Below are 27,005 nucleotides of genomic sequence, written 5' to 3'. Positions count from 1 at the left end.
CCATCCCAGACAACATCCTGGTAAATCTCTGCATGCCCTCCAATGTGAGCAGAGCTACACACAGTACTCCAGCTGTGACCTAATCAAAGTTTTATAAAGTAGTACCATGACCTCCATGCTCTTATATTCTATAACCTGGCTAAAATATCTGGCATGCCCTCTTCACCCCCTTATCTACTTATGCTGCCACCTTTAGGGATCTATGGACTTGTACACTAAGGTCCCTCTGTTCCTCTATACTCCCTAGGTCCATACCATTCATTGTATATGCCTTACCCTTATTAGACCTCTCAAAACGCATAACCTTACACTTATCAGGATTAAGATCCAACTGCCATTGATTTGCTCAACCTACCAACTGATCAATACTGTTCTGTAACCTAAAATTATCATCCTCACTATCAACAACAATTTTTTTGTCATCTGCAAACCTATTAATCATACTTCCTACATTCATATCCAAATCATCAATATATTCTGTATGATAAACAGCAAGGGACCCAGCACCGATTCCTGCTGTAAACCATTGATCACAGGCTTCCAATCACAAAAGCAACACTCTATTATCACCTTCAGTTTTTGTTATCAAGCCAACTATGGATCCAATTTGCCAACTTGACTTGGATCTGGTTGGCTCTAACCTTTTGGATCAGTTACTGGAAGTTAGAGAAATCAATGTTCATGCTGTCAGGTTGGAGGAACTGCTCCCCTCTGTCCCCCTTTTGGTTTCCCTTATCCCACCAGCCCCATCTCTCTTTCCCCTCCCCTGCCCTCTCAATCTGCCCATCACCCACACATTCTTCCCTCCGGTTCCCCTCCTCACCTCCTTCCCTTTATTCCATGGTCCACTGTCATCTCCTATCAGATTCCATCTTCTTCAGCCCTTTGGTTACTTCCACCTATCTCCTCCCAGCTTCTTACACCATTCCCACTCTCCCCCTCCCCACTGAAAGATTTGTTATTTCAGATATTTGTGTTGATTTATTCTTAGAAGTTTAGGTTTCTTTGACTAAAAGTCTTGAACTTTGTAACACAACCAGTTTTTACATTGAAACTGAAATGTTATTTTCCTATATTACACTTACAGCCATACAGGAGGCCATTTGGCTTGTTGGGTGCATACTGACTCCCAGAGAGGAATCCCATTAGTCTTAATCCTCCTTTCTTTATTTCCTTGTACCCCTGTAATGTATTCTTTCTCGCACATGCCAATCAAGTCCTTTTTGATGTTTTGGCCATTAACTGACACTGGGGGGGGGGGGGGGTTAATTAACCTATCAGCACATCTTTGAGATGTAGGGGAAAATCAGAGCATCATGGACATCATGGAGAGAACGTGGAAACTCTGCACAAACAGCACTCAAAGTCAGGATGCTGCTTGGGTCACTGTAGTTGTGAGCCAGCAGCACCAGCTCCTGCACCAACTGCTACACCACTGTGCAGCCAATTCGCACATTTGCTTTGAACATAACTCCTTTGTAAATCAAGGGATGTCAGAAGTGAAAATTCTAATCCTGTTGAAGAATAACTACCTCATATATAACTTCATGACCAGAAAAATAAATATACAGTTACTTCAAATGTAAGAAGGAAGAGAAATGCTTTGAATAATTTACACCCTTATTATGACTTCTATTGTATGCAAACAAAGAGAAATGTAGAAATGCTATAACTACAAAATGATGTGATGCATTTGGTGGATTTAGTTGTTGATTCAATGATAAAGCACATAACCTAGCAATTCTCATGTAGCTGAAAAAACAAACGCATTATATTAGATTATCTACAAATTGCAACAAAATGGACTTTAATACATCTGTAGTCATGATGCTGCAGTTTTAATTTCAGCCTTTCACATCCTCAATCAAGTGTTTTATTTTCAATATTAGTTAGCTGAGCATAAAATTTGGTGAGAAGACGGCTGAGGGAGGGCTGTCTCACAATCATACTCTGTAGGGCACTCATTTCCTTTGTACATACCTTGGTACAAGTGACAATAATAAACCAATACCAATACCAATACATTGTCTCACTTTTTGGTCCTATTTGAGGGAATATTGCTTTCTTTTGTATTTGGGGCAATGCTAATAAATACGTGAAGAAATGTACCAATTAGATCATATTTAAATTGTGCAGGTTCCTCCCTTCTCCACCCTACAAAATTTTGGCATGGTTGTTGAGAAACTCTGCAAATATTAATGCAATTTCAGGGATCTCCTCTGCCAAAAACACTCACATTTACTTTTGTTACCAAATGGATATGATGGGGTTAGGGTACGAAAAGTGCCTTAGTGCTAAGGAATGTAACAACATTTAAGAGTCATCTGGACAGGCATTTAAATGAACGAGAAATATGGAATTATTGCAGGCAAGTGGGATTAGTATAGATAGGTATGATGGTCAGTGTGCACTCAATGGGCCGAAGGTCCTGTTTTATTTTGTAAAATTCTATGACTCTTGAGAAAAGCAAGTCATTAAAAATTGAATTTTGAACATGCTGTTCACGATGTGAGGTCAACAAACCCTTTGAAAGTTTGGAAGTCCCAGTATGTTAATTTTACGTTCCTTCTCTCTGCAATAGTTCGTTTGACAAGCGAGTAAAAATTGATTAACAATGAAATATCAAAGGACTTCCTTGTAGGGCTGCTCTTTGACCAGGCACCAGGTGGTTGCATAAGTGATGAACGACTGCCGGCGTGTTTCACAAGGGTGGCACTGAAGAGGGAGCTGATGGTGTCTGTCGGTACACTTGGGTCCGTCCGAGACTGCTGATTACTGAACGAATTGGAGTGTGTAATAATAATGGCACAGGTAATAATGTTATGAATGAATGACCAGGTTGTTGTCATGTTTTTGCTTTAATCTTAAATTGCTACTTAAAAAGAGGACACTTTTTGTAAACCGATGAAACTGGATCACCCTAACTGTCACTAAAGAAATTTCCCCAAGTAGAAAAGAGAAGGAATCTTTTAGTTTCACTGTAAGGAAGCCCCGCCCACCGGCTCTAGGTCCCGCCCCTAGACGCCCCGCCCACTAATGGCCAACCGGTCCCGCCGCGGCGCTCACATGAAGCTCATGTGACAGGTCTCTGCGCCAATGGGAGCGGAGGGCGGGACGGTGCGGCAGAGGAGCGGCGCCGGCGGGGAGGTGAGTTTGTTGCTGGGGAGCGGCTCCGGATCGCCGGCGGGCAGGCGGCTGAAGGTCGGTCAGGGCCGGGTGCGGAGCTGTTCCCGGGAGGGGGGCGGCGGCGGCCAGGGGAAATAATGCGGCTGAAAAAGGCTGGGGCGCAGCTGGTGCCCAAACCACACCCGCCTCCCTCTCTCCCCTTCCCCGGCCCTCCCTTCTGCCCCCCACCCCACCGGCCCTCCTGCCCCCTCTCTCCCCTTCCCCGGCCCTCCCTTCTGCCCCCCACCCCACCGGCCCTCCTGCCCCCTCTCTCCCCTTCCCCGGCCCTCCCTTCTGCCCCCCACCCCACCGGCCCTCCTGCCCCCTCTCTCCCCTTCCCCGGCCCTCCCTTCTGCCCCCCACCCCACCGGCCCTCCTGCCCCCTCTCTCCCCTTCCCCGGCCCTCCCTTCTGCCCCCCACCCCACCGGCCCTCCTGCCCCCTCTCTCCCCTTCCCCGGCCCTCCCTTCTGCCCCCCATCCCACCGGCCCTCCTGCCCCCTCTCTCCGCCGTCTCTCCCCTTCCCCGGCTCTCCCTTCTGCCCCCTCTCTCCGCCCTCTCTCCCCTTCCCCGGACCTCCCTCCTGCCCCCTCCCTCCTGCCCCCTCCCTCCGCCCTCCCTCCTGCCCCCTCTCTCCGCCCTCCCTCCTGCCCCCTCTCTCCGCCCTCCCTCCCCTTCCCCGGCCCGCCACCCCACCGGCCCTCCTGCCCCACACTTCCAACCCTCCCCCGCCTTCCTCCTGCCCCACACCTCTTCCCCCCCCCCCCCACACCTCTTCCCCCCCCCCCCCCCCCCGGCCCTTCCAACTCCATCCGCTCCCCCCCCAGTTTTTTATGTGGTTGTGATTATTTGTGTTGGGACCTCTGTGGCAGGATGGTGATCAAATCTTAATCTGATTTGTAAAGGTCTATTGTGTTTCTATGCTTCGTTGTTTTAAGTAACAGCCAGGTCGTGGGTGAAGTAGTGGTGGAAGTGAAACCAAAGTTTGTGATTTTTGACTTAGCTGAGTTTGATCTTTAGGGAGATGAATCTTGTGCTGCTGCTTTGGAGACTGGGTAATTTTGGTATTTACTTCCTCACTCTTGAACAACCTCTTGTATTAGTATTGTTCTTAATGTTATAGTGTCTCTTAAGGTACTTTAGAGAAGTTTTATCAAACAAAATGTATTTTTAATTGGGATTGGTGCTGAGTTTCTTTGTCTTGTATATTAAACATTTGGATGCAAATTGGTTGCATTATTAGTTTATGGATGATGCTAAAATTGGTGGTGTGGAGGACAGTGAAGAAGTTTGTTGAAGGTTACGACAGGATCTAGATCAACTGGAAAAGTGGGCAAAATAATGGCAGGTGGAACTTGATGTCAAGTGTGAAGTGATGCATTTGGAAAGCTAAACCAGGGAAGGATGTATACAGTGAATGACGTATACAGTGAATGACAGTGCCGTGGGGAGTGTTGTAGAATAGAGACACTTGGGGTACGAGAACATAGTTTCCTGAAAGTGGCCATGCAGGTAGACAAGGTAGTGAAGGTGGCGTAAAGCGCGCTTACCTTCATCGGGCTGGGCATTGAGTACAAGAGTTGGGATGTCACGTTACAGCTGCATAAGATATTAGAGAGACTGCACTTAAGAGTATTGTGTACAGTTCTGTTTGCCATAATATAAGAAAGATGTGATTAAGCTAGAGCAGGTGCAGGAAAAATTCATGAGGATGTTGCTGGGACTGGAGTGCTTGAGTTATAAGGAGAGACTAGATAGGCTGGGACTGTTCACATTGGAGCATAGGAGGCTGGGAGGTGACCTTATAAAAGTTTATAAAATCATGAGGGGTGTAGATAAGGTGGATGGTCAGTCTTTTTCCTAGGGTAGGTGAAGTCTAAAACCATAGGTTTACGGTGAGAGGGGAAAGATTTAAAGGGGATCTGAAGGGTAAGTTTTTCCACACAGGGTGGTAGGTATAGAATGAGCTGCCAGAGGAAGTGGTGTGTATAATTACAACATTTAAGACATTTGGACAAGTTCATGCTTGGAAAGGTGAAGGGGGATAGGGGCCAAGTGCAGGCAAATAGGACTAGTGCAGGAAATGGCTTGGTCAGCATGGACAAGTTGGGCTTCTGTGCCCTCTAACTCTCTGATTCTATGTTTAGTGATTTTTTGTTTAAGGAACATATTTTGCAATGAGAGATACAGTAAATCAGAAACCTTGGGTGGGATTTCCAAGGCTTGCCATGCAAATAAACCACATGAGGGAAATTGTGGTTTGATGCTGCTGGTGTAGAGACCAGAGCATTAGCTTTGTTCCCCTCTTTGGCTCACTGTTGTGTTAATAGATTTGCAGTTGCTGCTCTACCACCAGCTACTTAGATAGGGCCCACTGCCATGTTTGGGGCCCAACTAGTAATGGGTAGACTAATTCTGCTGATGCCATGTTGTACATTGTAATGCCCTAGATGCAGGGGAGCGGTTAAAGATAAGTTTGCATTCCACACACAAAGAATTGGAGAAAAAAGCATGCAGTTCAGAACTTGTCATACCAGACTTAAGTGTTTTTAATGAGTTGATGCCACTTGCAGTTGTAAGACTCTCCCTTTTATTTGTAGAATAAGTCAGGGTGAAAATTGTTTTTTGATTGGAGGAGTTTAATGTAGCTGTGCATTGTTATTTACTGGCAAAGCTCACTGATTCTGGCTCGTATTGCACCAGGAAGCAAATTAAATTTTAGATGGTAGTCTGACACAATTTGCTTTCCAAAATTGTTCAGGAAACATTTATTATATTTCCTGCCTATGCTTTAATTTTGAGTCAGTCATACAGCACAGGAATGGGCCCTTCGGTCCACCGAGTCCGCAGTTATTATCAAGCACCCATTTGGACTAATCAGATGCTAATCTCATTAATTTCCCAAGATTCTACTACTCACCTAAACACTATGGCAATTTAATGGTCAATTAACCTACCAAACTTCAGGTGTTGGGGATGTGGGAGGAAACTGGAGCACCCAGAGGAAATCCATGTGGTCACAGGGAGAATGTGCAAACTCCATCCAAGAGATTAAGATTAAATCTGGGCTGCTAGGGCAGTGAGGCAGCGACTCTACTGGCTGCATCGCTGTTCTCATGTTTCTTATTACAGTAGGCTACTCGGATTCATGGTGCAAGAAGGTCCTCGCACCAAGTAACCTGTTTCGTGTTCCTTAAGGTCCATTTTTACTTGTGTATCTTGGTAATTTTGTCTGGTTTTTCCACTGCTAAAAATATAGTAGTAAGTAGTTAGAAAATCATTGACTCATCAATGAGTTGACGCTGTGTTTGTATTCTATACAAGCTATGTTCTACTTTTATCTTTGTCTGTCTAGTCTGGGCAGAATTTGACCTAGAGCTGAGTAATATGAGTGTCCTTTTATTTAAGATATGGAGGTCAAATATCTAAGGTGACTGTTGTCTGAAGTTGTGAAGTGCCTGGGACATATTAAATTTTCTATAAATGCAAGTCCTTGTGACTAACCGCTAAATGGTAACATTTTTCTTTGGCAATTTCTTGCCTCCTGCTTATGGAGGCATGTAGGTCTTGAAGAAAGGAAGCTGTGAGTTTCTTTGTAAAACCTAACCACAAAAATAGGGATGCTCAAGTCTGAGTTTATTAATTTCAGTACAGAAACAAGATCTTAATATCTGGAACCTCTGCCAATGGTCACACAGTATGTGATTTTTATACCAAATGTGGTTAAGTTGCTGAGAGTGTTGGTTTGAGGCTGCAGTGTTGCAACACCCTAATTGCTTCATGTTTGATTTCAGATCTGAACCTTGCATTCAAAACATCAAGTGTGCCTTTTCTCTTCAAAGCGTTGCTGTTACTAAGTTTGGGTGAGATGCATTATATTTCTTCAATGGATTAGTAACAAAAAATTAGTGATAAGTTCTATAAGTTGGGCTTTGAATTTCTGCTCTGCTCGAATGCTGCAGTAAATGTTGTCGTGTCAACCAGAGCACTTTATATGGTCTCCTCTGCTCTGGGCATGGTGGTAATGGGAATTGGTTGTTAATTTGGGTTAAATCCAAAAGCAATTTAGGTTTTGACTACTTAACCTGAGGCTAAAGTTCTGGTGCAAGATAACAATTAGAACTTGCAGTGATTTTTCTGCTGCTTTCCCCCTTCATAATTGAGGAATCCAGGTCAGTTTAGTCACTGTTGCTAGTTTGTCCAAATAAAGGAACTGTAATTGAGACCTTTCTGATCTTTATGGCGAACTTAAATACCCAATCTATTGAGCCTTGGCTTTTCCAGGCTTGTTCATTATGACATTGTACCTGATATTTATTTGGATTTAAATAGAATGTGGAGCAAAGAAGCAGATCATTAGGCTAAATGGTCTGTCTTGTACTATATACAATGTCTCAGCCTTTTGGCTTTTATTTCTATTACCTTTTCTGTCTCTCAGAAGTTTCCCTTTGAAAGGGTCCAAACTATTTCCCTCAATTGTTTCCTGTGGTAGGGTTCAACTTCCCAAGCATTGAGTAATGACTCCATTTTTCTCTATCTGATTTAATCAGGAATAACCTTGAATTTTGTGGGTTCTGGTTTAATTCATTAACAAATGGAAGCACTCCCTGCATTTCTACCCTATTGATTTCATTAATAATTTTAAAGGCCCCTGTCAAGTCTCCAATTCTTTTTCCTGTTAAGTAAAAGCACCTCACTGTTTCCTTATTTCATTTCTTGTCCTATCCTTGTAAATCTCTCGTGCATGTCCTCCAGTGCTTTGCACTGCTTCTAGTAAAGAGCCCTGAATGCTGTGCAGACCAACCAAGTCCGAGAAGATTTGATGCAATTTTACTATTGAATTTTATATGGCTAGGAGTACATTTGATTACTTTGGCATTTTTAATTGGTTTGTTGACATGCAATCCAGCTTTTAGTGCTTTGGAGTACTGGTCTACACTTTTGCTTCATCTAATTTCTACAGATTAGCTGCTGTCAGGTTTTGTTTTGTTCTTGAAATAGACTGAATTACTGGTCTTCAACAGCTGACCAATAATTTTTATGATGGTGCACAATTTGAGCAGTGACCTGGACAGCTTGAGTTACCTGATGTTGAAATACTTGGATGTGGTAGCGATGGAGCAATTTAAAGTGCTGAATTGTGCAATTGACAAACATGATATGGTATTATTTGTTTGCACTGATTTGGGCTTGAGCCTGGTTCCAGTGCTTTAAAATTGTAAATTTTGAAGTTGTTTTAAGTACATTTTTGCTTCATCCAATTTCTACAGATTAGCTGCTGTCAGATTTTGTTTTGTTATTGTTCTTGAATAGACTAAATTACCAAGGAAATTATTTTCTGACCGTCAGCAAGTCTTGTTTCAATGAATTTGCAGTTCCTTACCTTGTAAGTTAGTCTGCATTAAACTTTGGATTTATTGGGACTGATGCTGGGGTATCTAATTTGAAGGCTGTTATTATATTATTGACTACAGAATGGTGTTGATGTAATAGCTTGCTAAATTTGCATATATTAGTTCAGTGCTTGGAATTGAAACGGTTAGTTTCCTGTTGGTCTTATTTTGATGAAAATTTGAATAGCCAACTTTGATAAAATAGCACAAGGGAACATTAAACAAGGTGAATGTGCACTAACTGAAATTTAACTTCTGTAAACTGGAATAGTGAGAACAGTAATGAGAAAATGCCATCTTGTTGGGGAAGCCATCCTTACCTGGACATGCCTGGTTTACCCTCGCCTGCACTTGATTAACATCCTAGAAAGTTCTAGCCAATATTTGGTAGGATTGCATTGGTTCAAAGGTAAATGCTTGTTACTGCTGTCTTGGAGCAACTAGGAATCAGCATTGTGTGGCTTTGGGTGCAAGCCTGCAAGACACTTAAAAATAGCTTGTCAAATAACAATTAAAACTTTTCAAAGATTTAAGCTAGGACTGGTTTCTAAAAGCACATCTTTGCAATTACTTTGTTGCAAAATAAGGTGTTTGCTCTGTCATTTCAGAAAGAGGGTTTAAGTTAAATCAGATTTTAATCTGTATGCATATGCATATTAATATGTATCTGTATCAGTTGTCACTTGTCTGATGGATAAAAATATCAGATTAAACAGTTGGGAGTTTTGGTTGGTAGAACTACTGAAACTTGCCAGCAGCCGTCAATATACTTGGAATAACCATTACCAACCCCTCAGTTCTAGGCTGCTCAGGCATTGTTGGTGACATTGCATTTTGTGCACTCATAAAAATGCAGTGTTTTTGTTATCAAGGGTGTTTTTCAGTACAGGTTTTCTCATTGTGGTTTCAATTGAACAAGAGGTAGGCATCAATGATATAGTCCAATTTTTTTAAGAGCTGGAATGAGTCTTTCCTAAATTGAACTAGCATTTGAATCTTTAAGATGCACTTTTGTTTTGTACAGGGGAAATGTTGCAGTTCCTTCTGTCACTAACTGGTTCAGGTTAGGCCAGCAATCTGATTAGTGCTCCTATTTGAACAGTAGGATTTAATTTTGGTATTTAGCGAAGCTAATGTGTTGATTTTTGTAATATATTGGACTCTAACCTCTGCATCAGTTCTGGTGATGCCACTTTCCATGTCAGTGCCACCATTGTCTTCCTTTTTTTTGTTGTTCCTCCACAATAGTTGACAAGACATTTGCAGAAGTGAAGGAGACACTCAATTCTACTCTCCCCAAATTTTGTGTCCTCCCCCCCCCCCCCCCCCCCCCCCCCCCCCTTCTCAAACTGAGTGGGATTTCCCCTTGTCTTTACTTCCCACCCCACTAGCATTCATATCCAATTACTCTTCTGGCATCTATAATATGATGCCACCACTAAGCAAATCTTCCCCTCCCTGTCTGATGTTTTAAATGGACATGTTCCCAGTTTTCTCTAGCACACTAGTCCACTTTCCTTCTAATCGTATCTTTCCATTGCAATTGCAGAAGATGCCACACCTGCCCTTCCTCTTCCCATTGCTCAGTGCATTAAACGGCCTTTACATGTGAGGCAGTATTTACATGCAAGTTGGGAGAACCAAGCAGATTAGGTGACAATTCAGCACACTAGCGTGACCTGGAGGTTCCAGTCTCCTGTCATTTCATTCTATCTCTCTCCCACTTTGACTCCAGTATTTGGGTCCCCATGATGCTCCAGTAAATACTGATGCAAGCATTTTTTAGAACATGGAACACTACAGCACAGTACAGGCCCTTCAGCCCACAATGTTGTGCCAACATTTTATCCTGTTGTAATATCTATCTAACCCTTCCCTCCCACAGAGCCCCTTATTTTTCTATCATTCATGTGTTTATCTAAGAGTCTCTTAAATGTCCCTAATGTATCTACCCCCACAACCTCTGCTGGCAGTGTGTTCCATGCACCCACCACTCCGTGTTTTTAAAAAAGGAAGCACTTACCCCTGACATCCCCCTTGTACCTTCCTCCAATCACCTTAAAATCATGTCCCCCTCTTAGCTATTGTCACACTGGGGGGAAAGTCTTTGACTGTCCACTCGATCTATGCCTCATCTTATACACCTCTATCAAGTCACCCTCATCTTCTTTCTCTCCTTCTATCCTCTGTGTAATGTTGAGTCCATCATTTTTTTGGATAATCAACAATCCAATATTTTTATTCCAGATTTTTCGCAATCTAAGATTTTTATCTTCAGTTGTTACGCTTTGGTCGTTTATAGCATCTTTCCTATCATAAACCCCATTTTTTTTAATGGCTCTCAGCATGGAAGATGCTGTTTTATAATGTGCTCCTGTAGGACAATGGTTTTATTTTGTGCCACTTCTCAATTGATATAAATTTCAGAGAAGCTGAAACATGTAGTTTGCATCAACAGCTTAAGACCCAACAAGCAAATTGTTCATGTGTTGTTTTGTAAGTGAACTTCTGTCTCCTGTGACAAAGCACATGTATCCCCATTCTTCTGAAGAGTTTACACCTTTTGTTCCCATAATGTTCAAAGGGGAGCTGGAAAATATCTGAAAGGAAGGAATTTGCAGGGCTGTTGGGAGAAGGTGAAGGAGGAGGCTATAGAGCATAGGAGGGTGCCATCCTGTGATCTTGCCTGTCTCCAGCTACTTCCTGTTTTGATGCAGTGTTAACTCTGATTCACTCTCCACCTGCCTAATTAGTTGGGAATTTCCTGACATTTAAATTTTATTTTAGACTGGCATTAGTTGCTGGTCTTTTTGACATTTGTCCTTATTTTCAAAATGTCAAAAGCAAAGAAAATCATTAGAGTGGGGACTTATCTCAAACTTGGCGTGTCTGGGAGCAAGCATGCAATTCCAGTGATTTCTGTGCTATTGTGCTGAATAGTTTCCCACTCTGCAAAAGTTTATTTTGCACAGTCTCTTATTGTCTTTCAGTGATCTGCCTGTATACACTAGTTTTGCAACAGTCTCACTTTGGTTGTATATTGCATGCTATCCATGGATCAAACTTGTGTTGTAGAGCGTACATGAATGCTGGTTTCATGGTATTTAACTGCACAAACTAAAAAAAATCTATACATTTGTAAATGGTTGTCCAAAAATTGAAGACTTTCACTCTGAACTAATGTAATGATTGATTACTATTCATCTGTAACTTTTAGCACTGCAGTGTGATGCTATACATATCCTGGGAAAACAGGCTAGTTCATTTTAAGAGGAGGATTGACATTTGTTAAAACTATGGCATCATGGTATTGCAAGCTTAAATGTTGATGTTTTAAAAAAAAACAAATTTCCTTTCAATTCTTCAAGATGTGCCAGTTTCACAGTCAGTAAAGTACTTTGAAGTGGAGCCACAAGCAATTTAGGAAATGGAACATTTCAGTACAGTACAGGCCATTCAGCCTACGATGTTGTGCCGACATTTTATTTTGTTTTAATATCTATCTAACCCTTCCCTCCCACATAGCCCTCCCTTTTTTCTATCATTCATGTAGCTATTTGAGTCTCTTGAATGCCTTTAATGTATCTGCCCCCACAATCTCTGCTGACAGTGCGTTCCACGCACCCGCCACTGTACAAAAAAAATCTTGCATCTGACATCCCCTTAACCTTCCTCCAATCACCTTAGAATCATGCCCCCTCATGTTAGCCATTTTCACCCTGGGGGAAAAAGTCTGACTGACTCGATCAATGCCCATCCCCGTCAAGTCACCTCATCCTCCTCTCCAAAGAGAAAAGCCCTAGCTCACTCAACCAGGCAGCATCCCAGTAAATCTCCTCTGCACCCTCTAAAGCCTCCACGTCCTTCCTATAATGAGGTGACCAGAACTGAACACAATACTCCGTGTGGTCTGACCAGAGTTCTATAGAGCTACAACATTATCTCACAGCTCTTGAACTCAATACCCTGACCGATGAAGGCCAACACCATACGCTGCCTTAATAACCATATCGACCTGCGTGGCAACCTTGAGGGATCTATGGACGTGGACACCAAGATCCCTCTGTTCCTCCACACTGCTAAGAGTTCTACCATTACCCTTGTATTCTGCCTTCAAATTTGATCTTCCAAAGTGTGTAACTTCACACTTTTCCAGGTTGAACTCTATCTGCCACTTCTCAGCCCAGGTTTGCATCCTATCAATGTCCTGTTGTAACCTACAGCAACCTTCTACACTATCCACAACACCACCAACCTTTGTCATCAGCAAACTTACCCACACTTCCACATCCAAGTCATTTATAAAAATCACGGAGTGGGGTCCCAGAGCAGATCCCTGCAGAACACCACTGGTCACTGACCTCCAGACAGAATATGCTCCATCTATCACCACCCTGTCTTCTCTGTGCGAGCCAATTCTGAATCCACACAGCCAAGTTTCCCTTGATCCCATGCCTCCTGACTTTCTGAACGAACCTTCCATGAGGAACTTTATCAAACGCCTTACTAGAATCCATGTACACCACACCCACTGCTCTACCTTCAATGTGCTTCGTTACATCCTCAAAGAATTCAGTCAGGCTCGAGGCACGGACTGCCCCTGACAAAGCTATGCTGACTGTCCCTAATCAGCCTATGCTTCTCCAAATGCCCATAAATCCTGTCTTTAAGAATCTTCTCCAGTAATTTGCCCACAACTGAAGTAAGACTCACTGGTCTGTAATTCCCAGGGTTATTCCCTACTCCTTTCTTAAATAAAGGAACAATATCTGACACTACTCCTGTGGCCAGTGAGGACGCAAAGATCATCGCCAAAGGCACAGCAATCTCTTCCTTTCCTGTAATAATCTTGGATATATCCCGTCTGGCCCCAGTGATTTACCTATCCTAATGTTTTTCAGAAGCTTCAGCACATCCTCTTTCCTCACATCAACATGCCTTAGCGTATCAGCCTGTCGTACGCCATCCTCACAAACGTGAAGCTCTCTCTCTCGCTGGTGAATACTGAAGCAAAGTATTCATTAAGGACCTCCCCTGCCTCTTCTGAATCCAGCAAGTTTTCTCTTTTATCCTTGATTGGTCCTACCCTCATTCCAGTCACCTTCCTATTCTTCACGTGGGTGTAGGACACCTTGGGGTTTTCCTTAATCCTACTCACCAAGGCCTTCTCATGCCCCCTTAGGAGAGCTATAATTCCATTCTTAAGCTTCCTCCAGGCTACCTTGCAACTCTCCAGAGCCCTGTCTGATCTATGCTTTCTAAACCTTAGGTAAGCTTCTTTCTTCCTCTTGACAAGATATTCTACATCTCTTGTCAACCACTGTTCCTTCACTCTACCATCGTTACCCTGCCTTGATGGGGATAAACCTATCCAGAGCTCCATGCGAGTACTCACTAAGTAACCTCCACGTTTCTGCTGTGCACTTCTCCAAGAACATCTGTTCCCAATTTGCACTCCCAAGTTCCTGCCTAATAGCATCATAATTTCCCCTCCCCCAATTAAATACTTTCCCATATCGTCTGCTCCTATCCCCCTCCAAGGCTATGGTAAAGGTCAAGGAGTTATGGTCACTGTCTCCAAAATGCTCTCCCACTGAGAGATCTGAAACCTGATCAGGCTCATTGCCTAGCACCAGGTCCAGTATGGCCTCTCCTCTAGTCAGCCTGTCCACATACTGTGTTAGGAATCCTTCCTGGACACACCTAACAAACTCTGCCCCATCTATCCCCTTTAAACTAAGGAGGTGCAAAGCAATATTAGGGAAGTGGAAATCACCCATGACAACAACGTTATTTTTGCATCTCTCCAAAATCTGCCTCCCGATCTGCTCCTCACTGTCTCTGTTGCTATTGGGGGAGTCTGTAGAATACTCCCAATAGAGTGATCATTCCTTCCCTGTTTCTGAGTTCCACCCATACTGACTCAGACAATCCCTCCAGGATGTCCTCCCTTTCTACAGCTGTGACACTGTCCCTGATCAGCAAAGCCACTCCCCCATCTCTTCTGTCCCTTTTGAAATTAAACACTGGAATATCCAGCAGCCATTCCTGCCCTTGCAACAGCCAAGTCCCTGTAATGGCCACCACATCATAGTTCCACGTACTTACCCATGCTCTAAGTTCATCACCCTTGTTCCTGATACTTCCTGCATTAGACACACTTCAGCCCATCCAACTGACTGCAGTTCTGCCCTTTCAACCGCCTATCCTTCCTCACAGCCTTTCTACATGCTGCATCTACTTGTACACTAAATGTACCAATCTCTGACCTATCACTCTGGTTCCCATCCCCCTGCTGAACTGGTTTAAACCCTCCTCAACCGTTCTAGCAAATCTTCCCGCAAGAATATTGGTCCCCCTCCAGTTCAGGTGTAACATGTTCCTTTTGTACAGGTCATAGCTTCCCCAGAAGAGATCCCAATGATCAACAAACCTGAAAGCCTGCCCCAAATCCTCAGCCACACATTCATCTGCCAAATCAACCTGTTCTTGCCCTCATTGGCATGTGGCACAGGCAGCAATCCAGAGATTATACCCTTGAGGTCCTGCTTCCCTATATTGCCTATTCAGGACCTCCACTCTCTTCCTACCTATGTCATTGGTACCAATGTGTACCATGACTTCTGGCTGTTTACCATCCCACTTCAGAATGCTGTGGACCTGATCAGAGACATTCATGACCCTGGTACCCAGCAGGCAACATAACATGCAGGAGTCTTTTTCATGTCCACAGAATCCACCCCCTCCACACCCCCCCCCCCACCCCCCGCCTTACTGTGGAGTCCCCTATGACTACCATTCTCCTTTTCTTCCCCCTTCCCTTCCGCGCCACACAACCAGGCTCACTGCCAGAGACCTGGGCACTGCCCCCCATGACCCCAACAGTATCAAAAGCAGTATACCTGGCTCTTCTTGCGGCAGGAGGCTCTTCTTGCCACTAACTGTAGCAAATAAAAGGAAGGTAGGTATCAGTGGAGCGGTCATTGTGTGAGTGGACCAGTGTTAATCAGTCAATCAACTAGTAACAATTTGCAAATGTGCTTCATTTAGACTCTTGCAAGGTGAAACTCACAAGCGCGCGCACACAACTCACCTCTTAAAGTTCCTGCTTGAAATCCAGTCAAATTTATGGACAATCTCCAATGCAGAGCAATGAAATAGCACCTTTGATAGTAAATTTTCTCAGGCCTTGTCCAACCAAATTTGACGATGCACATCAAAATAAAAACTGCAGTTGAAAATCTGAAGTAATAAATGCTAGAAACAGCAGGTTAGGCAGCAATTGCAGAAAGAGAAACAGTTAATGTTTCGGTTTGAAAATCCTCTCAATATGGTGATGAGCCATGTAAAGAGCTAAGGACAGGTGACCAAAAGCTTAATCAAAGTGGTAGATTTGAAGGAGTGAATGGAAAGGAGTGAGAATTTCAGAGCTTTTATGGAACTAGAATTTTATCCTTCAGAAGGAAGCCCATTAGGAAAGCTGTTTGGACCTTTTCCCACATCCCAAATTTTTATCAGCTTTGTAAAGTGACAGCACTTCCAGTGTACATTCAAGTACTTTTTAAATGTGGTGAGTGTTCCTGCTACTGACAAACCACCCACCCCCTCCCAACCACCACTTTTGAAGAAGTAGTTCAGAGTCCCATCACTTAAGTGAAACCCATTCTTTTTTCCCTCCACTTCCTTTGAATCTTACCAATTTATTTTCCAGTCTTTGTAACAGCTTTGCTCACAGGATTAGGTAGTTCCTGGTCATCACATCCAGGCTTCTCATTTTGTGCACCTTCATTAAATCTTCCTTTGGGTCTTGTGTCAAGTAAAACAACCCCAGCCCAACAAGTCTCTCCTCTAACTAAAATTACCAGTCTTGGAAGCATACGTGTATACTTTTTGTGACCTGAACTGAGTATTTACAACATTACCTGTTTCTATTTAGATTAACAGCATCTGCAGTTTTGTTTGAAGTTTTCATTATTTTTTCACAACTGCTTTATTGTTCTGTGGCTTGGCAGCTGAAGGCAGACTATTGGAGAGAAGTAAATCAGATATGCATGGGTTCAGGATCAGGATTAGGATTGCAGAGATGGGGATGGAAAAGACTTTGGAGGGATTTGAAGTCAAGAGTTTTAAATTGTAGGCATTACCAAATCAGGAACCAGTAGATGGAGTTAATCCAGGAAAGTGTGAGGTGTTGCACTTTGGGAGGTCAAATGTAAGGGGGAAGTATACAGTTAATGGGAGGACCCTTAATAGCATTGATGTACAGAGGTATATTGGGGTCCAAGCCCATAGCTCCCTGAAAGTGGTAAAGAAGGGGTATGGCATGCTTGACTTCATCGGTTGGGGCACTGAGTATAAGAGTCAAGAAGTCATATGGCAGCTGTATGAAACTTTGGTTAGGCTGCACTTGGAGTATTGTCTGTGGTTCCAGTTGCCCCATTACAGGAAGGACATGGAGGCTTTGGAGAAGGTTCAGAAGAAGTTTACCAGAATGAGCTATAAGGAGAGGTTGGACAAACCTGAATTGTTTTCTCTGGAGCATTGGAGGCTGAGGGGAGACCTGATAGAAGTGTATAAAATTATGAAATGCATTGATAGGGTAGATGGTAAGAATCTTTTTCCTAGGGTGATATGTCGAATCGCATAGCTTTAGGGTGAGAGGGGGAAAGTTTAAAGGAGATGTGTGGAGCAGAGTGGTAGATGCCTGGAATGTGCTGCCAGTGGTGGTGGAAGCATAGTGGCATTTAAGAGGCTTTTAGATAGGCACATGAATATGCAGGGAATGGAGGGATATGGATCATGTGCAGGCAGAAGGGATTAGTTTGGCATAGACATTGAGGGCTGATGGGCCTGTTCCTGTGCTGCATTGCTCTGTCCTTCTAGGAGCCAGTGTATATTGTTGAGGGTAGTGTGATGGATGAATTTGATGGTGCAAGTTGGAATACAAGCAGAATTTTGAACTGAAATTTGAAGGATGGGATGCTAGCCAGTAGAATATTATCAGAGAGAGTGGATGTAACTTTGGAATGGGTTGGAGACAGGTTTGAATTTAACACCTCCTCTAAGAAAATACCTTGTTTTGTTGTAGTATACAACACTAAAGGTTAAAGTCTAACTTGGATTGTGCCCATGTTTCTAGAGAGGGACTTGAACCCTCTGTCCTTTGGACATGGGAGTTCTGATACCTGTCCCCTGGATGATGGTTGAATGGTCTGGTGTATTGACTTAGTAAGTGTGCTCACTCTATCAATAATACCTACTTGCCCTGTACTTTAGATTTCTTTTAAAATTTGGACCAATTTTATGCGTTTTCATTACACTTGCATTTTGACAGCAGGAATTTGGAAAGCTTTTGCACTGGAACTTAACTGTGGAAGCTTTTTGGTGCATCATCGTATGCAGAGACTCTCGGACATGAATAGGACCTTGCCACTTGAGTGCAGTTTCTGAACTGAGAATGTCATCTGGAATATTTCATTTAATGCCAATTTTGTTAGAGGAAAATAGAAAAGGGAAGTAAATTGAGAGTAGGAAATGAAAGATTGATAATATTAACTAAGGTTGGAGATTTTTAAAACTGAACTTTCAGTGGTAGGGTATCAGTTTTAATAATTGTGGACTGACAGTAATTGTGGACAGTTTCTCCTATTGTGCCACTGGTGTGTAATGATCATTTAGTATTATTTTACTGCAGGTGTTCAGAGTTGATGAAAACAATACTCCACATTTTCCACATGAAGTGGAAATACTGGTTAGGCTTTAAGATCACTTTGACTCCCTTGAGTAATCAATATGCTTCTGACTTTCAAATTTCATTCGAACAGTAAACCTCAAAATTGACAGATGCTAGTTATTTTTGCTGTTGATGTCTACTCTTACCAATCTGGCATTTAATTAAGGAAGTAGCTCTTTGTTGTACAATTTGATTACATAAATTCTTCTTTTTGACTTGTGCTTCTTTCTAAAAAAAACTAAGCACAAATCCAAATAAATTCAGTCAACAATAAAGCAAGAAGTAGCAAAAATGATTTGAGATGGACAATGGAGGTAAAGTGTTGGAGGCTGGTGATGGGCTGACAATGCTGGAAAGTGAAGACGCTAGGAAGGACGATGCCTGATGTAATTTGTTCCATTGTCTCATGTCAGAAAGGGAGAAAACCTAATTGGACATCTTTAAAGTGTGGATAGTAAATAAATGCGTGCATCTGAAAGCCAGTGTGTTTTGGGGCTTTGGAAAGGAATTGGGGTTGTGGAAGGAGTTTGCAATTTTGAAGGAGCAACAATAAGCATTTTTATATAGAAAATGCAGGATATCCTGCAGTGAACATGGAAGATTAAGAAAAACAATTCTTATTAGAATTGGGTCAAAGAGAAACATGGTGTCTCTTGGATGTTCTAGTACATAAGCCTTGAGAATGTGCGAAGCGCAATTCTTGAATACTTGGGTTTGTAGCTTCGTGTAGCTTCAGTTTGAGGGGATGAAGATGGGGCATTAATAAGAACAACAAATGGATGGATTTAAGTGTATATTTTCTTGTAGCGGGTAATAAAGAAATAAATGGCTGTGGAAGTGTTGTGCTGAATTGATGGCCAAAAGCAGTCAGCTGTGAATCTGAAAGTGCAGCTGGAAGTGATTATTTTCAAAAAGTGAATTTGGGTATTAAACATTTAGGCAGAATGCCTTCACTTTTACCTTGGAGACAGTGTGTTTGTGGCATTCGTAACTATATAAAATGGGTAAGTGGCACAATTTTGAATGTGGCTGTCAGTAATTTCTGCTTGTGGTTAAATTCGTGAATCCTGTCAATCTATTTGCCGAAGTTGTTTTGTTGGCATCTCAAAAGTAACATTTTGATTTTTTTCTTTAGGTCTTCAGTGATGTGGGCTCTTCCATCTGTTTTTAGATATTCATATTTAATGTATCCTTAATATATCTGAACTTTCATAAATTCTGAAGTACATTATGGAATTTGTATTTTTCTTGCATATACAGAAATACTCGGTAGGTTCAGAATTGGTTTGCAGTTGTGGTAGTTTTTTTTGGTATTACCTGCATTCATGCCATGTAGAATATGTAGAGTGCTTTAAGGTGCAGTGGTTAAAGTGAATGGACTACTGCATCTAGAAACCTGGACCATTTGATCCAGAGACATAAATTGGAAATACATTGTGGCAATTGGGGACTTTAAATAGAAATGAGTTGATCTGGATTTAAAAAGCTAATATGGTGACCTCAACTTTAGGATTGTCAGAAAAACCCTATACGTGTTGCTTTGAGAAGGAAATCTGACATCCTTACTTGGACTGGGCTACGTGCCTCCAGACTCACCATTGTAGTAGATTCTCAAGTGTTCTCTGAAATAATCTAGAAGGTAATCAGCTAATAGTAAATGCAATTCTTGCCAGTGCTGTCCCACATTGAATGGATGAATAATTAAAAAAAAGTAAATGATTCTAAAATGTTAATAACTTAAGTTTTTAAAAATGAATTAGACCTCAGTGAAAGAGGAAGCATGGTAGGACCTGACTAAATGTATCAGGCTTGCATTGGGTGTATTTTCTGATAAAGCATTAGTTTGGTTAGGTTGGGCTGGCTCTGTACTTTAAGCAATCTATCCTGATCTGGATAGTATTACCACCTGGTCAATATTTTGTTTCATCCCCCAAACTGTGCTAAGTAATTTAAAAAAAAGTGGAGACTTGCATGAGATTTTGGGGTAGCTTGGTCAAAATGTAGTAATTGAGCATTTGGGGCATTGATGGTTGGTGAAGGGATCAAGTGCCCAGGATGCTTAGAGGCCAGAATTAGAGGAGCACAGGTATCTTGAAGGGTTATAGTGCTTCATAGTTGAGAGTTGGAGAAGGTCAAGACCACTGAAGGATTTGGAAATGAGAAGAAATTATTTATTTTGAACCTTTGCATGGCTTAGCCAGAAAACATTGTAGGTTAACATTCATGGGTATGAATGAATAGATTTTAGGATGAGTTGGGACAAACTGACATTTGAGGGCTGTGGAAACTGGCACAGAAGAGGAGTTGAGGTCAGCACAAATCAGTGTGGTAATTTTGAATTGTGGGGCAGGCTTGAGGAGCCTGGCCAACTCCTGTTGCTTGTGTTCTTGTGAAATGTGGAAATTCCTGTGTATCAGAGATTAATTGGCTCTATTACCTCAGCAGTGCTGGAAGCAAAGTAGCTGAAATTAAATTGTAGAGGACCTGATGTTACAGAAACTGCTGTTAAACTATTTAAAGTTTCTCAGTCAAGGTGAGTTAACTGCAGTAGTTGTTTCTGATGCGATGTTACAAACTAAGCTAAAAGCTGCAGGCTCAGCATCCCACAGTTTGACCTAACATGGTGATTGTCACCTAATCTGAGAGCAGCTGATATGGATTTATGCATGTCAGATGGAATTTAATGCAGAGAACTGAGAATTGGTGCATTCTGGAAGGGGGGATAAAAATGATGAGAGAATACCAATTCAATGGTACTGTTTTTAGAGCATCTGGAGGGGTCATGTGCGGAAATCTTTGAAAATAGCAGGGGAGTTTGCTGTGTCATTTTTTTTAAAGAAAAAACATGGAACCTTTGCCATAGAGCAGAGACATAAAGATACAAAAATAATGGTGAACTAAAACAGCAGCAGAGGTTGCATCTCAATTTTATATCCAAATCTGGGCAGCACTCTAGAAAGGATTGCAGGCTTTTGAAAGGCTACAGAGATTTAGAAGGTGCCTGGAATAAGCAGAGTTGTTAGCGCACCTCACTTTGGAGTTATAGGATATGAGTTGGTCCCACACTGGAGGCTCCGTGACAAAACTTTGCGTCTTGACGCTGTACTGCAGTGCATGCTGGGGTTGCTACATTCTCATCTGAAAGGTAGCATAAGATGAGGCTATATCTGCTCTTGGATAAACAAAAATGAAGTGACATTGCTTTAAGACAATAAGATGTGGGAACAGTAGGCCATTCAGCCCTTAGAGCTTGCTCTGCTTTTCAATAGGATCATGGCTAATTCAATGATCAAGTCCACTTTCCTGCCCTTTCCCATAATCCTTGACTCTTACTGATTAGAGGTCTCTCTCAACATTAGATAAGTGCAAGGGGCTCTGCCCCCACAGCTCTAACACAGAGCTCCAAAGACTCAACCCTCATTCTTCCTCATCTTGGTCTTAAATAGGTGCTCTTTATTTTGGGACCGTTGCTTTCTGGTTCTGGATTCGCCTTGAGAGGAAGCATCCTCTCAGCAATTACCCTGTCTAGTCTAAGATTCTCATAGAACATTAAACAGAAGCATGACTAGGCCACTTAGCCCCACAAACCTGCCCTGCCATTCAATATGATCGTGGCTGATCTGCCCCAAGCTTCATCTCTTTAGTGCCAATTCTCCATAGCCCTTTAGCTACTTCCTCTTTAAACATCCAAAGTGATCTAGCTTCCGCATTCCCGGAGTAGAGAATTCCACAGATTCACCACCCTCTGCGAGAAGTTCCTATGCACTTCAGTTTTAAATGACAGCCCTCTGATCTTGTAACTATCCCCCTGCCTTTCAAGATTTCCCACAAGTGGAAACATCTCAACATTATATCCTCTGAGGATCTTGGTTGCAATAAAATCACCCCTCATTCTTCTAAACTCTAAAGGATATAGATTTTATTTCTTTAGCTGCTGGTGATAAGGCAACCCCCTCATTTTGGAATTAGTGTAGTAAATCTCCTGTTTCAATAAGATTTCCTCCTAAACTCTTAACACTTAACCCTCAATACCCAGGATCATTCTAGTGAACCTTCTGGACCATTTCCAGTGAAATATATTTCCTCAAAGAGGGCTAAGTTGTTCATGGTACTCCTGGATATGACTTCATTAGTGCCTTCTACAATTGCTGTGATACTTCCCTACCTTTTCTCCTTTTAAATAATGCTCAGCTCATTGTTCTTCCTTCCAAAATGAGCAAGATCACATTTACCCACAGTATTTTCCATTTGGTAACTTTGTCCACTTGGCTGAGCTGTCAGTATTTCACTGTGTCCTCCTTGCCACTTGTCCTTTCCACCTGTTTGTTGTTGTTGGTAAATGTGGCTACATTCACTTCCTCCCAAGTCCTAATGCTGATTCCTCCGGTACCCCAATAGTTTCACATTGCCAAGTTGAAAATGACCCCCTTATCCCTATTTGCTGTTTCCTGCCTGCTAGCCATTCCTTTACCCATACCAACATATGTCCTCTAACATCAATACACATCCTCTAATGTATCAGAGGTTGGGTATCCTGCCTTGTGTGACTTGTCCTGATGCCCCATTTAAAAGATGCAAGTCAGAAGTATAATGGAATACTCTCCTCCTGCCTGGATGAGGGTAGCTCCAACAACTTTCAACTCAAAACCATCCAGAACAAAAGGGCCTGCTTGATTTGTACCCATCAGCCACCCACTACCATATGCCAACCTCATTGCTGTTACTTGCCTTGGCTCCTAAACCCACCTCCTGAACCCACAGATTCTAACATCTGGAAGTCAAGGGAAGCAGACATATGGGGGAAACACCACCATCTACAGGTTCCTGTCTCAAACCATGCATCATCTTTATTTGGAAATGCATTGCTAGGCTTTCATTGTTGGGTCAAAACCCTGGAACACATGACCCAGTACCACAGTACAGTGGTTCAAGAAGGCAGCTTACCACTGCCATCTGAAAGGCAGCTAGAGATGGGCAATAAATTTTGGCCTTTCCAATGACCACCAGATCCCAAAAAAATGAATGAATAAAAAGAGCAATAGTGTTTCTCAATCCATACTGGTTATTGCATTGCTGTGTGTGGGGACGAGCCATGCTCAAATTGTTATATCATAACAATGACTAACTACACTTCAAAATTATTTCATTGACCTGCAGAAATTTTTTGATTTCTCATGAAAGACACGATGATTTGCAAGACCTTTTGCCTAGAGAATACCAATGAGGTTATTGCTAAAGAAACAGGGATATATGAGAATTTTGAGTGGTGATCTGGGATGCATTGGCTAAAAGTAAATTCCATTATCCCTTTCAAGAGGGAATTAATGTCAAAAATTCACAAATTCCAGTCCTATGTGCTGTGCAGATTCATACAGAACTCTGGATGTGCACCATAGGCTGTTTAAATTTTCTTCAAGCTTAATATGATAAGCTTGCTATTCATTAATCAAAGAGAACGGCCATAATTTTTTGACCTATTGCATTGACTCCACTGCTTGCAATGGATGCCAGCTTGGTGGCTAATTTTACAGACCAATGCCAATGCGTGTCATTGCTTAATCTCATCAAGGGACTAACTATAAGGAAGAATTGCTTCCTTAGGCCACATGCTGTGGTGTTGGTGTATTAAACTTTCAGTATTAGTGTTTCATGCCTGAGTTTTGGTAAGAGGACTCTCCAATGCATTGATCTAGTGTTTTCTCTTTAGCTGATACGTAAAAGGATGGTTGCCTTTTTTTTTAAAAGAAGAAAATTGCAGTGACATACCTTAAATTTTATTTTAATATGGTCATTTTCAGATGTTTATAATAAATTCTTGTTTTCACAATGGCCTGCAGTTCTCCAGTATATCTGCATTCTTGATCCCTATAACTTTTTTCCCTAGGAGCCAAAATGGCAACTTGGTTAAAAAGACATCAGAGCTGGTCCTAAATCTGTTCTTGTATTTTTTGCAGTTTTCCATGGGGATCTCTGAATAGAAGGAATCCTAAGCTCTCCTCTCCTTTCTAAAGCCAACCATGCCCATTAACCCTAAGCCATGTCTTCGTCAAACTCCTGAATAAATGGATTCCTATTAACCAAGTTGTTTCTAAAGATCCATAAAGTTAGTTAAGTTTTGAGTAGAATGTAGGGAAGTAGCTTGATTCTGTATTTGTAGTGAGTAGTCAGTTACTTTTGAAAAGGTATATGGCCCTAAATGATGCTTTCCTGATTGGAATGAAATTGATCAACTAATTTGATAAACTTATGTTGTTGCAGGGCACACTCTTATTGTCCTCGTTTGAGAAAGTGTTTTCAATGCTGAATATCCAGTTTGTGTATAAGCAGGTGGAGGAATTACCCACTCAACTTGTGCATTATGCTGTTCTGTTTTAGGTCATGATTCAAACGTTTCTGATCCTATCGCTAGTTGCTGGCTTGACTTCATCTTTAACTTGCCCAGATGGGCACACTTGCTCAGATGATAACACCTGCTGTAAAGGGCAGAGTGGAAAATATTCCTGCTGTCCTCTCCCCAAGGTAGGTTACACCCTGTTCCACTTCAAGAAATCATTTCTGGTGATTCATCAGGCTTTTCCCCTTTACGTTGGTTGAAATGCTTGTGTACTTTTTCATAGAGCCACGAAAGACATTGGTAGAATTTTGGAACTGTTCAAATAGTAATTGATTCTAAGTCATTTGTTAATCTTTTGCTAACCAAAGGTTTGGAATATGTGGGAAATGGTAGTTATATGGAAATGGACAGCCACGAATTCAATGAATGATAGTCCAGGCTCTAGGAAATAGGCTCTCTTTGTTGTATTCCTAGATTCAAAAGGAACAACATTTTTAACTTGCTATCAAACAGATTATTTCTTTAACCTTCCTGTCTCCTTTCTGCCAAAAAAAATTAGCAGTACGTCAGTTATCTACTGTTTTGCACAATTTCTTTACTAATTTATTAATGAACATTATCAATTTTTTGAAAGTCAATGTAAACAATTGGAATATTGTCTACCAGTATGATAACCTAAGCAAAATCAATTGGATTAGACATCCTTTCGCAATGACTTAATTTGACTTTCCTTTACGTGGGCAGTGGATTCCAATAATTTTCTCTATAACTTGTATTAAGCTAACAGGTTGATAGATCTGACTTCCACTCCCCCATTTCTCCTCAAATGATAATTGCATTTTTCTAATTCAAAATTTATTGGTACAGAGGGAAGAAATTGCACTTTCCCCAACTTTCTCTTTGTAATATTTAATCACTATACCTACCTTTTGCTAAGAAATTTGTTTTTTTTACCTAGTTTTGTACATTCGCTTCCTGAATCTAGAGAATTTTTGCTTGCCTATTTTAGCTTTCCTTAATTTGAATAAACTTATGCCAGTTTATTATTTTATATGTGTTTAAATATTTGCTTTCATTCCACGCATCTTTTCCTTTAAGAAGTCTGTCTGTAAGAATAAATGTTTTTGTATGTCAGTGAGAAATATCTGTTAGTCTTGTAATCTAACCTGTGTCCTTTTTGTTCATTAATGACAGATGAAAAAATTCACCCAAAACTTCCAGTAAATTGAACGTGTCAACAATTTGTCAACTAATCTGCAGTTTTCAGATCCAGTGTTTGCTTTAATAGTTATGACTCTTTTCAAGCAGAAAAATCACCTAAACAATTAGAGTACTTAAATACTGAAATGTATAGGTATCCCTCAAATATCACTTCCTTTCATGTACATTCCTAAATTTCTTTTAATCCTTAAATCTATAAAACAATAGTGCTATTTCCTCCTTTGTTCATGGGCATTTGCAAAAACTAAATGCAATGTGGAAGTGCAAGAGTTGAAAACTTGGTCCCTCCCAAGCATGACCTGCCAATTAGTGTATTTTCACTTTGGTCATCTTCCCATGAGATCTGAGTTCAAATCTTAAGTTTTTGAAGATGCATTTAACATGTACCCCATTTTACTATGCTACCAAGGATATAGCTCATAGGAATCTATATCCCCTCTTGCCTTTCCCTACTATCTAATAACAAAGTGAAATCTGCTTTGAAAAGCTTCACTGAGCACGGTTGAAGCTTGAAATCTTTTGGTCTGGCAGCTGACACCACACTTATCAATTGTCCATTGCATTTTATCTGCCGTAAAAGGCTTCGTTCCTAAATCATCAACTTTTCAGACTCTCGCAAAAGCAAAGACCCAGAAAGGGGATGCTGCATCTGCCCATGCTCTCCAATGCCCAATAGTGACAAGCTGCTCTGAAAGCTTGACTCTGGAAGAATCATTTTGGTAACTGTTTAAAACAATTGGATTTTATATTTTCTGAGTGACACTCAGTAAAGAACACCCTTCATTTGATGAAGCTCATGTTTTTAGTGCCACAAGTTCAGTCTGAAAAATAGACTTTTTTCTTGTACATCGTCTTTTGGCTAGGAAGTTGTTTCATTTTCACTTGTGCTGCACTCAGTGAAGCATGTTCTCCAGGAATCCCCTTTTTTTTTGCAACCTTCTTGGATAAACACAAAGCAGTTTCATTTTGTAAGGTCAAAAGCATTTGTACAAAGGAACCAATAGAATAAAATGATATATAGTCTAGATCCTCAAACATGATGCTTAGAATCATCTTGATAGTGAAATCTTGTGCTTCATCTCTTTAAAGTAATGGCATGGGCATTTCTGTCAGAAGTAGTGCCTAATGTAGTTGAGATGAAAATCTGTAGCAATTTTCAG

General features: G+C 41.5%; 1 protein-coding gene across 1 annotated transcript in view; it reads left to right on the top strand.

The window, feature by feature from the left end:
* The first annotated feature begins 3,136 nt into the window (after positions 1-3,136).
* The window catches only part of grnb (granulin b), a 52,240-nt gene continuing 28,371 nt past the window's right edge, over positions 3,137-27,005 (top strand). The window contains exons 1-3 of the mRNA XM_052038403.1: positions 3,137-3,201; positions 6,959-7,027; positions 24,666-24,809. Of these exons, the coding sequence (XP_051894363.1) occupies positions 24,669-24,809 (141 nt within the window). The 5' untranslated portion in view covers positions 3,137-3,201; positions 6,959-7,027; positions 24,666-24,668. The remainder of the gene's footprint in view (positions 3,202-6,958; positions 7,028-24,665; positions 24,810-27,005) is intronic.

Source organism: Pristis pectinata, chromosome 25, assembly GCF_009764475.1.
Source record: "Pristis pectinata isolate sPriPec2 chromosome 25, sPriPec2.1.pri, whole genome shotgun sequence".
Lineage (NCBI taxonomy): Eukaryota > Metazoa > Chordata > Chondrichthyes > Rhinopristiformes > Pristidae > Pristis > Pristis pectinata.
This window is presented reverse-complemented; position numbering and strand designations above follow the sequence as displayed.